The 12,785-nt window shown below is 35.8% G+C and overlaps 1 protein-coding gene across 5 annotated transcripts in view; it reads left to right on the top strand.

Moving 5' to 3' along the window:
- AGTPBP1 (ATP/GTP binding carboxypeptidase 1) overlaps nt 1-12,785 on the top strand; it is a 167,144-nt gene that overhangs the window by 46,495 nt on the left and 107,864 nt on the right. For all 5 annotated transcript variants that reach the window (XM_025931681.2, XM_086685114.1, XM_086685115.1 and 2 more), the window contains exons 5-8: nt 2,758-2,821; nt 3,267-3,413; nt 5,579-5,710; nt 8,494-8,587. In XM_025931681.2, coding sequence (XP_025787466.1) covers nt 2,758-2,821; nt 3,267-3,413; nt 5,579-5,710; nt 8,494-8,587 — 437 coding nt within the window. The remainder of the gene's footprint in view (nt 1-2,757; nt 2,822-3,266; nt 3,414-5,578; nt 5,711-8,493; nt 8,588-12,785) is intronic.

Genomic DNA, 12,785 nt, shown 5'->3' with positions numbered 1-12,785 from the left:
GTTGGTAATAATTAAATTTCTATCCCAGTGTAAAATTTTGGGGTGGAACAGCAGGATATATTCAGAATCAGGATTTTAAATTTTATTCAGTGCGGTGTTAAGAGTGGGGAGTGAATACATTGTATGCTTTAAACTTACACAGTGCTATATGTCAAATTATATCTCAATAGAGCTGGAAAAAAAAAAGAACAGGGAGTAAGTTCATGTTTTTTGGTAGGAATCACTTTCTATTCAAAATGATATGTCATTTTTCCCTAAATTGATTCGTCAGTTTAGAGTAATTTCAATAAAAACATTGACAGTTTTCTTTCTAAAGTCCGATGGGAAAATAAAAAGCAAGAGTAGAAAGGACATTTCTGAAAAAGGAGAGAAATGAGAAAAGACTTGCTGCATCAAATATCAAAGAACACTATAAAATTTTAGTAATTCAGATAGCTTAGAAATTGTGCATGAGTAATAGACATCAGCGTAATAGAAATTCTAGAAATAAATTAAGATCACATGGGAATTTAATATCATCTAAGAAAGGTAAAATTTCAGATCAGTGAGAAGTGGAGGGATTACTTACTAAGTGGAGCTCAGATAGATTGGTAGCCACTTAGAAAAGTGTAGTGGATCCTTACTTCCTACACCAAAGTAAGTTCCATATCCAGCAAAGATTTAAGCTTGGAAAATAAAATCATAATACTAGAGGAAGTAATGGGAGAAATCTTTAAATAATCTTTAAACAGGGAAGGCTTTTTTTCTTATTAAAAAAATTTTTTTTTTAATATTCATTTATTTTTTGAGAGACATAGAGAGACAAAGGTTGAGCGGGGGAGAAGCAGAGAGAGAGGGAGTCACAGAATCTGAAGCAGGCTCCAGGCTCTGAGCTGCCAGCACAGAGCCCAACATGGGGCTTGAACTCTCGAACTGTGAGATCATGACCTGAGCCCAAGTTGGACGCTTAACTGACTGAGCCACCGAGGTGCCCTGGAAGGCTTTTCTAATGTAAAAAAAGACTCAGGAGTTATAAAGGAAAAGATGGATAAATTCAACTCCATTAACAAAAGTATGTAGGAAAAAAACACCCTAGACACTTGGCAAACTGAGGAAAAAACATTCAACTTGTGTAACTTCTTTAACATATTAAGAAGTTTTACAAATGAGTAAGGAAAAATTAAATCAGTAACCTAATAGAAAAATGTGTAGATGTTTTGGACAGTTCCCAGGAAAAGAAACACAAATGGCACTTGAGATTGAACACCATTTGTTTTGTTTGTTTGCTTTATCACAATTTACTGAGGTCAGCAGGGATGGGAGGTGGCGAATTACATATGGGAGACTTGTCTGGGTAAGGCCTAGACATGACAATACAACTTCCATTCAGGTTCCAATGGCCTGAGCTCAGTCGCATGGCCCAAACCTAATTACAGAGGGCTGGAAAATGTGGTTTGTGTACCCAGGAAGAAGATGAAATCAGTTTGCCAAACACGTAATAATATTCTGCCATAGTCCATTCTTCTTTTTAACAGATGTCTGTCTGGCCCTCTCTTCTTTCAGATTCCTCTCTAGTGAGTTGATGGTCCATTTAATATTGCCAATGCTAAGACCAGGGTTTCTGGTTAATGCATAATCCTCTAACTGGTCTAGATGTGGCCTTTTGGTTCCATTAGTCTATAAGCTAAAATGGGGAAGCAGAGACAACACTCATTCCCTTTTGGAAAGGGGAAGAGTAAGAGACTCCTGCCAGTCACTGATACACAGCACTTTTGAAATTCCTCTGTATAAGCAGTGTAACATTCCTCTACTTTGGGGGTGAAGAAATTCTCTAAGTAGGTCATAATTCTGCTTTATCTGTGGTTTTCTTGATCCAAGCATCGCTTTTAATAAGAGAAATGTAACCAAAGGAAAGTATTTAAACATTTTCTCTTCTTAGATTGGTTGTCCAGACTTTGGGAAATACTCTTCCACATTGTTGGTGGGAGTGTAAATTACTCCATGAAGAACAATTTAGTGATATTCATCAAAGTAAATGCTCATATTCTTTGACCCAGAAACTCCAGGAATTCGTCCCATATGGAGATGTACTTGGTTCCGTATAAACATGTACTTAATTTTTTGTTACAGTTTTTTAATAGCAAAAGATTTGAAAAATTAAATACTCCATTAGTAGGTGACTGGTTTCATAAACAATGGCATCACCATATATAATGGATTATATCCTGTAGCCCCTAAAAAAGAGTTAAGAAACCATTTGTTCATACATAAAAATATCAACGTATAGACTAGTATCCATAGGGCAATACCATTTGTAGAAATCTGTGTATACACCTCCATTTACATGGATTTCTTTTATGTGTGCACATTATCTTCGGCTGGATACACAAGCAACTGGTACTGCAGTTGCCTTCTGAGAGGGGAGCTAGGTGACTGGGTAGTCACCATATATACACTGTAGTGCCTTTCACATTTTGATTCATTTATTTGTATTTTCTGTTTGGTAGAAGATGATGAATTCAAATGACAAATGAATTCCTCTTGTAATAATGTTGGTACTAAGAAAATAATAGCTCAGATGACCTGCAAACAGTCTCCTGGGCAAGAAGAAGCTCCTGAAGTGATGAGTGGGAATAGTGGAAGCCCAAATACATTTGTTCTCAGAGAAATTGGAAGGGTCATTTGTAAAAATATATGTAGTTCACAACAGGAACAGAAAAGGTTTGGGAATCACAGATTTACAATGGTTTAATACAGCAAATAAACTATTTATTTCAGAACACGAAAGATCTTCAAACTACACTTAATATCTTAAGCATTCTTGTTGAGCTGGTGTCAGCTGGTAAGTTTTTGTTTCCTTTGGTCTAATTTCTGTTTGTAAACAGTGATCAACAATGTATTATGTGTACTTTATTTGGAATTTTTTGATACTCATATAGAGACAGTTCTGAGTATCAGAATTTGGAAGCTGAAATGTCATACTCTTATTGTTGCTTTGTTTTTGATTTGAGGGATCTTCCAGTATCCCTCAAACCACTCCAAAACCCATTTCCAGAGCCTTGAGTGTAGAATTTTGGCATCACTTTTATTTACTCCTTCTGCTGTTTTTCTAACTAAAATACTAAATGAAATGAAAGAAAATTTGATTTTGAGGTATTTGATTTCAGAAGTCATCACTTGAAGTATTTCTTGAATGCTAACAAGTTGTGATGTTTTTAATATGTTATGGGAGGATTTGCTGTTTAAACAATTAAAAACAATCTTTTTTTTTTTTTTTTTTTTTTTAGGTGGAGGTCGAAGAGCGAGTTTCTTGGTCGCCAAAGGTGGTTCACAAATATTGTTGCAGTTACTTACGAATGCTAGCAAAGAATCTCCCCAGAATGAGGAGTTAATGGTGCAGATTCATTCTATTCTTGCAAAGATTGGACCAAAAGGTAAGGGTTTCACTTGTGTGTTCATCATAGAACCATTTGTGACACTGATTCTGTGTGCCTTGAAACTTGGTCAGTTTTGAACATCTAAAATGGTATGGCTTTTTCTCAGTCTTAGCTATGGACTACTTTTTACAGTCAACTGCAGTAGCCTGCAAGAATGGGAGATCCTAAATTCACGAGGAATGCCTTTGCATATGTTGGAAAAAAGGAAGAAAAATATGTCAAAATCACAAGTGTGTCTTAGTGTATGTGTGCCTGCATTTGTATGTGTGTAAAGGACACATATAGCATGGATATTGTTGGAGCTGGAAGGAGGGAGTATGGATGGAAATGCTTTGAGGAACATGGAGGTGAAATGTGTTCACTTTTCATTAATAGTCATATTTGTACTGCACGTCTCAGTGCTTAAAAAGCTTATGACCTAGTCAAGATCAAAAGAGATATAAAATATTGTAAGACCGATTATTATAAGAGTTAAGACCTGCAATATGTTAAAAAATAGAAATTGAGAAAACATGGGATTTGAAACAAAGGTGATTTAGGTTAGGTTAACAGAGAAAGGGCATCCTTGGAATAGAACCTAAATTCAGTTTATAGTAGTCTAGCTACACAAATTAAAATGATTCTCTGAACTCTTAGTATAGCAATTTTTTAAGAGTTCTGCCATTGCCTTGTGGTGTACCTATGAGTTTTAAACTTTGAAGCTTTTGGTTAAACTGTTTATTCTAAAAAGTGTTTACATATGTGTATTCAGTGTATTATTATGTATTTCATACATATCCTTACTGTATAAATATTTAATACTTTGAACAATTGTTCCCTCAAAGCATCTCTGAGATGACTTTAATTTTCCAGTTGTCTTAAGGGCCTTAATACTTAAACAAATATTCAGTTAATGTAAGAAATATGTCAACTTTTATTTTTCCTTAACTCTCATATTTGAAGTTTAAGGGCTCCCTGCTGAGATTTTTGCTGTAAATGAGAAATAAAACAAGAAAACCTTATTTCATGATGACTCTTGTTATCTCATGCTTCCTCCTTTTTTAGAGCTTTCCTTTGCTTTTCATGAAATTAAGACATTCATGAATTTATATTTGTATTTCTTTAATGTCTCTTCTAAGTTATGGTTTATTTTATTGTCTTCTGTACTTTTAAATTTGTGGTATCTCCTTTATTATTTGTACTAGTTTTCCATTTTTGTTATTCAAGGAAATTGTGCTGTAATTCTTTGAGTGACTTTCTATACTTTTTGTCCCCACCCCCCTCCCCGGTGAGATGGGAGTAATTTTTCCTCGGGAATGTTTAGTTCTTTTTGATGTAAAATTCCTGTTGTTAATGAAATAACTGCTTGCTGGTCCTGCTTATTTTCTATGTTTGAAATCTTAACATTATTCTTGTTATCCAGATTGTTTCTTAGACTATTTTAATCTCTTTGTGAGAATAAAAATCCAGAACTTTTCTTTTTCTCCTTTTCTGTGTTGAATTAGATCCTTTAGAAACTAACTTGATAATATTTGCTAGATTATTTTTTACTTAAGCTGTTTATATTTTCATTAATTTATATTCTAAGTCTGAAAAATATAGTTAATATGAAATAAATAATATTGGTAATGGACATTTAGATTCTTTATGATTCTCCCTAACCTTGTGATGGTGTTCCTTTGAATAATACATGTAGTGGAGCAGTTAAATTATTCCTTTCATGACAGTCGAACTTTTTCAACCTCTGTCCCTGTGTGCTATCCTCCCAACTTGCCCTTTCGTACTTTCTTTCAGGCCATGTTTTAAAAGTTTAAGGGATCTTTTAAAATTATGTAAGAGGGGCGCCTGAGTGGCTCATTCGGATGAACGTCTAACTCTTGATTTTGGCTCAGGTCATGATCTCAGGGTTGTGGGATCAAGCCCTTTGTCAGCCTCCTTGCAGAAAGAACTTAGAGTCTGCTTAAGATCCTCTCTCCCCTGCTTGCACACTCCCTCTAAAAAATAAAAAATAAATAAAAAATATACAAGAAAGCAATTCCAATTTTAGTTACTTCTGGTCAATTTTATGTGTGATAATATGAATTCATAATATAAGTTTTTAAATTTTCATTGCTTTATGACATTTTTATTTCATTCAAAAGTTATACATGGCTAAATTGTGTTTGTTCATTTTTTTTTAACAGACAAAAAATTTGGAGTGAAAGCTAGAATTAATGGAGCTCTGAATATAACTCTGAATTTGGTCAAACAGAATTTGCAGAATCATCGCTTGGTTTTGCCTTGTCTTCAGCTTTTACGAGTATATTCTGCCAATTGTAAGTATTTTAGGGCTGCTTTTAGTTGACTCAGTGTTGTCAAGTTACACAAAATGCAAATGGGGAAGTACCTAAGCTCCATAAATCTCTAAAAATTGGAGACAAGAAAAGAGACTATTTAATATGACTCTTGGTAACTCCTAACCCCACTGCCACAAAAGCGATAAGTGGTAGGAAGGTAAGTTGACAAAATCTTGAGAATTCTCATTTCCTGCCATTTGTAAAAGCCTGTAGTGAAGGGAATGAATAGACAGCCTGTGGGAAGATGTGGAAGAATAGGTTAGTGTTGGAAGCTGGAAAAACTGCTGAGCCTATTTGGATTTTCACAGATGAGAGAAAAACTGAGAGGGAAAGCATGTGGTAGCATAGTCTCCTAGAGCTAATTACCTTCAGCAATCAATAGGGAAGTAGTGGAACAGAAGAAAATAGTATAGGAGCCTCCGAGGAAGCTGCAGAGAAGAGGGATCACAGAGAGAAAGCTTCCTAGCATGCACACACACACACACTCTCACTAATATTAGGTCCCAAACCTAGGAGGTGTGAATTTTCTTTCTATTCCCTGACTATGGGATTGGAGTGGTTAACAAGACACCTTGAAATGGAAATTGTAGAGTACATGATATGATGTACATGGAGAGTACATGATTCTGCCATATCATGGCAGGATATCATTGTAGAATAATGATAGTCCAAGTGGTAGAGATATGTGTGTGTGTTTGTGTGTATGTCTAAAAATGTGTGTGTGTATGTATTTGTCGATAGCTATACTTTGACACTATGGCTAAAGGTGAGCTCATAGGAAAATAGCTCTGACCACTTAAAGAATTAACACTAGATAATTTAAAAAGAACAGAAGAAAATGAATGAATTGGATTTCTAACCAAAGAAGTTAAGAGAGCAATAAACACAAGGAAAGCAGAGGAAAAAGCAGGAAAAGTACAGGAAAAAGAACACCCAGTTGATGTAAAAAATAAATTGATTGGATTAAAATAATACTGTAATAGTGATGTAATGGGGCAGATGGTAGCTATTCTGATGGTGAACATACCAAATGTATAAACTTATCAAATGATTAAGTTGTATACCTGAAGCTAATGTAACATTGTGTATCAACTACACTCAAATAAAATTAAAAAAAATAAACAGGTAAACCACCAAATACCCCAGTGAAGGAAAAAAGAAGACAGCGCAGAGGTAAAATTAGAAGGGATAATGGAAAAATAGATACAGAAGAAATTAAAATAATCATACAAAACTTGAGCTTATATTTTTGATGGCAACATATTGAATTTACCACTAAAAGGCTAGTAATGGTTTATCTATAATTTTTAAAAATCTATGTGTTCAGAGTTGAAAACATTAGGCACAATTTTCTGGATAGGTAATTGTGTATTCTGTGTGAAACTCTAAGTTGTTTCCTCTTTTTCCCCACCACAGTTGCTTTGGTTGAGGTCTCATCACCTCTCACGTAGACCACAGCCTGCTAACAAATGTCTTTCTTTCTTTTTTTTTTTAATATGAAATTTATTGTCAAATTGGTTTCCATACAACACCTAATGCTCATCCCAACAGGTGCCCTCCTTAATACCCATCTCCCACCCCCCATCAACCCTCAGTTTATTCTCAGTTTTTAAGAGTCTGTTATGGTTTGGCTGCCTCCCTCTCTAACTTTTTTTTTTCCTTCCCCTCCCCCATGGTCTTCTGTTAAGTTTCTCAGGATCTACATGTCTTTCAAATCTGTCTTCCCCACAGTGCTGTGAGATCTGACCTGTATTTAAAATGCATGTCTGATTGGTTGTTCCTTTTGGGCAATTCCCTGTAGTTGAACAAATTAACAACTTCTGGGGCTCTTTATAGTTTGTTACCTTCTTTTCCTACCTCATCTTCCTACTGATATGCTTTTGTCTGGTATTATATCTTGCTTTTTTAAGTTTTTTAAATATTTATTTATTTTCTGGAGAGAGCATGTGCACACAGGGGAGAAGCAGAGAAAGAGGGAGAGAGAGAGAGAGAATTACAAACAGGCTCCACAGGGTCAGCATGGGGCCTGACTTGCGGCTCACACTCAGGAACCACAAGATCATGACCTGCTGAAGTTGAATGCTCAACCGACTGAGCCACCCAGTCATCCCCTGATATTGTTATCTTTTAATGTGTGACTTTATACCCGTGCTGTTCACGGACTCTGTTCTGTTTTCCGTGTTATCCCTGTCTCCAGAGACATTCCCTTACAGCAATTCCTGTCCTTGCTAGCTCCTATTCATTGGTAAAGACTGAGCCCAGGCATCAATTTCTACAGAGATACCTTCAGTTTCATTATGGATTTGGGGCTCCACACAGGTGTAACCTAAACAGCTTACAACTCTTAGTTATTTAGAAAATAATGTAGTAATGATTTATTGTTACTGTCATGCTCCTCTCTACTGTGTTCTCAGTTTTTGTCCTTGAATCTCCATGACCTGGTATTTAAGAGTTCTCTAAATTTATTGAAGAAACAAACAGAGCAATTTAAAACTATTTTTGTTTTGTAGTAACATTATGTTGTTTTATGTAACTTCTTTCATAATTTCCCTGTAAGGTAGTAAATAACTGCCTCCCCCTCTCCCCCCCCACCCCCAACCAAATCTTCCCTTCAAGTGATTGGCTAAGGTGGATGTCATGAGGCCTTGAGTTCATATCTGCTACAGAACTTGTGTATGTTTTTGGCCATGTATTACCAAGAATACACATTTCTATTTATTGAGGTTTTAACATCATTTTACATTCTTTCTTCTCCCTCCTAGCTGTGAATTCAGTATCCTTAGGGAAAAATGGAGTTGTGGAGCTGCTGTTTAAAATCATTGGACCATTTAGTAAGAAGAATTCGGGTCTCATGAAGTGAGTAAATGCTTTGAGTATAAATAGAGGTCTATCTTTTGTTATTCTGGGCCTCTTCTTGATCTGCACAGCCAGCAGGTTGAGTTATATTGTATCGAGGGTCCTTTCTTAGTTCTTAGTGATTTTATTATGATAAAGATTTTTAAAATATAAAGTTTAATTTTCAAAGGTGTATCAAAATTAGAAAGCTTTAAAGTCATTGAATATAGTGTTATGGAAATTTAGATGTAGAACATTCCTAGATACTAGAAGAGGAAAAACCTCATTGACAGAGTAGCATTCATTCAGAAACATTTATTGGATGCCTACTATATCCCCTACCCAGTTTTGCAGTCTTTCAGTGACTGCATCCTTCATTCTCACAATTATCTGAACATATTTTAAATTTATACATTTCTTTTTTGTCAAAATGTCTTTTCTTTTCTTTTTTCTTGAGATATGTATATTCCAAGATATGTATCTATTCATTTATAGGTCTTTCAGCCTCAAAAATGAAAGCAGCTTCCAGTTATTTGGTTATATTTAGTATTTTTTTCTTAAGCCATATTCTTTAAAAAAGTATTGAGTTTTTCAAAGATACCTGGGGTTTATATTATATTAGAATGATTATCTTGAATTAGGTTTATTAATCACTTACTTGATTCAACAGTTATCAACATTCTGCCATTTAATCCCCTTCTATACTTTTATTTATGCTGAGGTATTTTTAAGCAAATCCCAGATGCCATTCATATATTTCATTCATATATGCAATTCAAATATATATATTTCTATTAAAAAAATCCAAGATATTTTATCATTTTTCCCTAAATACTTCAGTATTTAACTCTACTAAATAGGGACTTAAAAAAATAACCAAAATACTAAAATCATACTCAACCAAATTATTCCTTAATATAACCTAAAATCTATTCTGTGTTCATTTTTCTCCTGTTGTCTCAAAATGCCCTTTTTTTAAATGGGTTTGTTTGAATCAGAATCCAAACAGGACACACACATTGTTCCTTGTCACATTTAGGAAATTTCCAAACCTACACAAAAATAGACTAGAGGAATTACAGACCTGTGCAGAACTAGAATAGAACCCTGTGATGTACCCACCACCCAGTTTCAGCAGTAACCAACATTGGCATTTTTATCTCAGCTTTCCCTTCCTTGTCCTTTCTCTTTCTTTCTTTCTTTCTTTCTTTCTTTCTTTCTTTCTTTCTTTCTTTCTTTCTTTCTTTCTTTCTTATTTTGAAGCAAATATTGGCTGTAACATTTGTTCTGTGAATTCTTTAGTATGATTATCATCAGACACAACTTTTTCCTTTTAGTGTTTCCAGAATATTGTTTCATTGTCCAGCAATATTAATAATCCCTTAATATCATCTGATACTTCCTTTATTTAAAAAATTTTTTTAGGGGCGCCTGGGTGGCGCAGTCGGTTAAGCGTCCGACTTCAGCCAGGTCACGATCTCACGGTCCGTGAGTTCGAGCCCCGCGTCGGGCTCTGGGCTGATGGCTCAGAGCCTGGAGCCTGTTTCCGATTCTGTGTCTCCCTCTCTCTCTGCCCCTCCCCCGTTCATGCTCTGTCTCTCTCTGTCCCAAAAATAAATAAACGTTGAAAAAAAAAATTAAAAAAAAAAATTTTTTTTAAATATTTTTATTTATTCTTGAGACAGAGACAGAGCGTGAACAGGGGAGGGGCAGAGAAAGAGGGGGAGACACAGAATCTGAAACAGGCTCCAGGCTCTGAGCTGTCAGCACAGAGCCTGACACGGGGCTCGAACCCACAAACTGAGATCATGACCTGAGCAGAAGTTGGACACTTAACCGACTGAGCCACCCAGGCGCCCCTGATACTTTCTGATTGTCTTTGAAATGTCTTTTTTACAGTTGACTTGTTCCAATCAGGATCCAAATAAGATCTGTACATTTTATTTGATTGCTGTGTCTCATAATCTTTAACAATCAGTAACAGTTCCCCTGTTTTTTGGTTCTGTTTTATTTATTTGTTGAAGGACCTGGGTGATGTCTTGTAGGTTGTCCCAACATTCTGGATTAAGATGACTGTATCCTGGGGTCCTTTAACATGTAGGTATGTCCCTTGAATTTCCTGTAGACTGATAGAGCCAGAGGATTGATTAGATTTGGGTTCATTTTTTCTGATCAAAAGGTTTCAGATGTGCTGGCTACTCTGTTTTGTACCACTTGAGATCACTGAGTTTAGGTGATGGCTCTACTTTCCACCTAATAATTTAGCAGTATTTCATGACACTGTCTAGATCCATTATTTCTTTAGGGGTTGCAGAATAGTGACTTTTCTAATTTTCTCATTCTTTATACTTTTATTAGCTATGGTTCTTTTATGAGAAAGAATTTATCCACATCAACTATTTTACCAAATTTTACAAATAAGTTCAGAACATTTCCAGTCTTTCCACTCTTTTTAAATAAAGGTCAAATATTTCAGCTTTTACCCTTTTAGAAAATGGAGCTGACTTGTGCATATGATTATTCATTAAATATTGTTTGGTGGGATGTCTTAACATATTTACTTATGCAGAGATCATACACAGTCCTAGAGCATCTCATGAAATGTAACAAAACAAAGAAAATGGTTGTATCACAATTAGTAAAGCCAACTTATAGAATTGGTGTAGTGTAGTGAGTGGGCTCTGGAGGCAGGCGGAACTGGATTTGCATGTCATTGACTGGCTCTAGGTACGAAGTAGGTTACCTTACTTAAGCCCCGGTTTCCTGTCTGTAAATGGTAACATGGACCCCTACATCAGAAGTTTGGTTTGAGGATTTAATGAAATGATTCTTTTTTTTTTTTCTTTTTTAAATTTTTTAAATGTTTATTCTTGAGAGAGAGCACGTGCGCACACATGAGCAGAGGAGGGGCAGAGAGAGACACACACACACACACACACACACACACACACACACACACACACACACGCGCACACACACACACACAAAATCCAAAGCAGGTTCCAGGCTCTGAGCTGGCAGCACAGAGCCTGACGCAGGGCTTGAACCCACAAGCCTCGAGATCATGACCCGAGCTGAAGCAGGACGCTCGACCGACTGAGCCACCCAGGCGCCCCGAGATGATTCTTATAATGATCACAGTGCCTATGAGTGCAGTGTAGTTAGTTTCGATAACTAATGTAGTAATGAGGGTGTGAGTGAATTTTAGTACTAAAAGTATATTCTTTATTTTTTAATTTATATGCCATTTCTCCCCTTGACCTATAAAGTACTTAAAAAAAAATTTTTTTTTTTTAAGGTTTATTCATTTTTCAGAGACAGAGCGTGAGCGGGGGAGGGGCAGAGAGAGGGAGACACAGAATCTGAAACAGGCTCCAGGCTCTGAGCTGTCAGCACAGAGCCCAACGTGGGGCCTGAACTCATGGATGGCGAGATCATGACCTGAGCTGAAGTCGGATGCTTAACTGACTGAGCCACCCAGGCGCTCCTAAAGTACTTTTTAATTTATCTTTTATCTCATGGTTTTGATCTCATTCTTAAAGTCTACATTAGTCTATTCTAACCAGTTACCAAATCTAATATAAAATGTTCCTAGGAGAAACAGAACATTTCACAAATGTCATTAGAATATCCAATATGGGAGTATATCCAAAATTATGTAGAAATAGTGGGTATAAACTTCTAAGCAAGGAATAGAGCTATCTAAATTATCCCTTCATTCCTTCCTGTATTTATATTTAAAAACAAAAAACAAATTTTTTACTTTATTTTTACTTTAAAAACAATAAACAATTCATTGGCTGAGCATCAGTATCTCGATGTCTTTATCATTTTTAATAATCTTAGGGTCTCTCCCTTAATTATAAAATTTTGACATATAGAACATTTGTTTTGCTGTTCTTCCTCCTCTGAAATAATGCTCCATGTTTAGAGGAATAAGATTAGGGTTATTATTTATGTTTGAACGGTAGTGCGGCCCTTGAGGATTTCCTTCCGTTTCCAATTTTAGGTTTTAGATATATACACTGTTAATCCAGAAGGAAGCAACTTAGGGCGCAATGGGTTCTTGAATGTCCCGATAAGGATTGAGCCCCTAATATAAAGGAAATGTGACTTCATGAGAACCTGGAGCTAAAGCTTTCTTCCTTTACTGCTCCTAAAGGAATAAGCCATAGGCAGCTTTTTAAGCCATTCATTGTTGGTTGTATTATTCTGTTTG

The sequence above is a fragment of the Puma concolor genome, chromosome D4 (genome assembly GCF_028749965.1).
Source record: "Puma concolor isolate L17-30 chromosome D4, mPumCon1.1.hap2, whole genome shotgun sequence".
Classification (NCBI taxonomy): Eukaryota; Metazoa; Chordata; class Mammalia; order Carnivora; family Felidae; genus Puma; species Puma concolor.
This window is presented reverse-complemented; position numbering and strand designations above follow the sequence as displayed.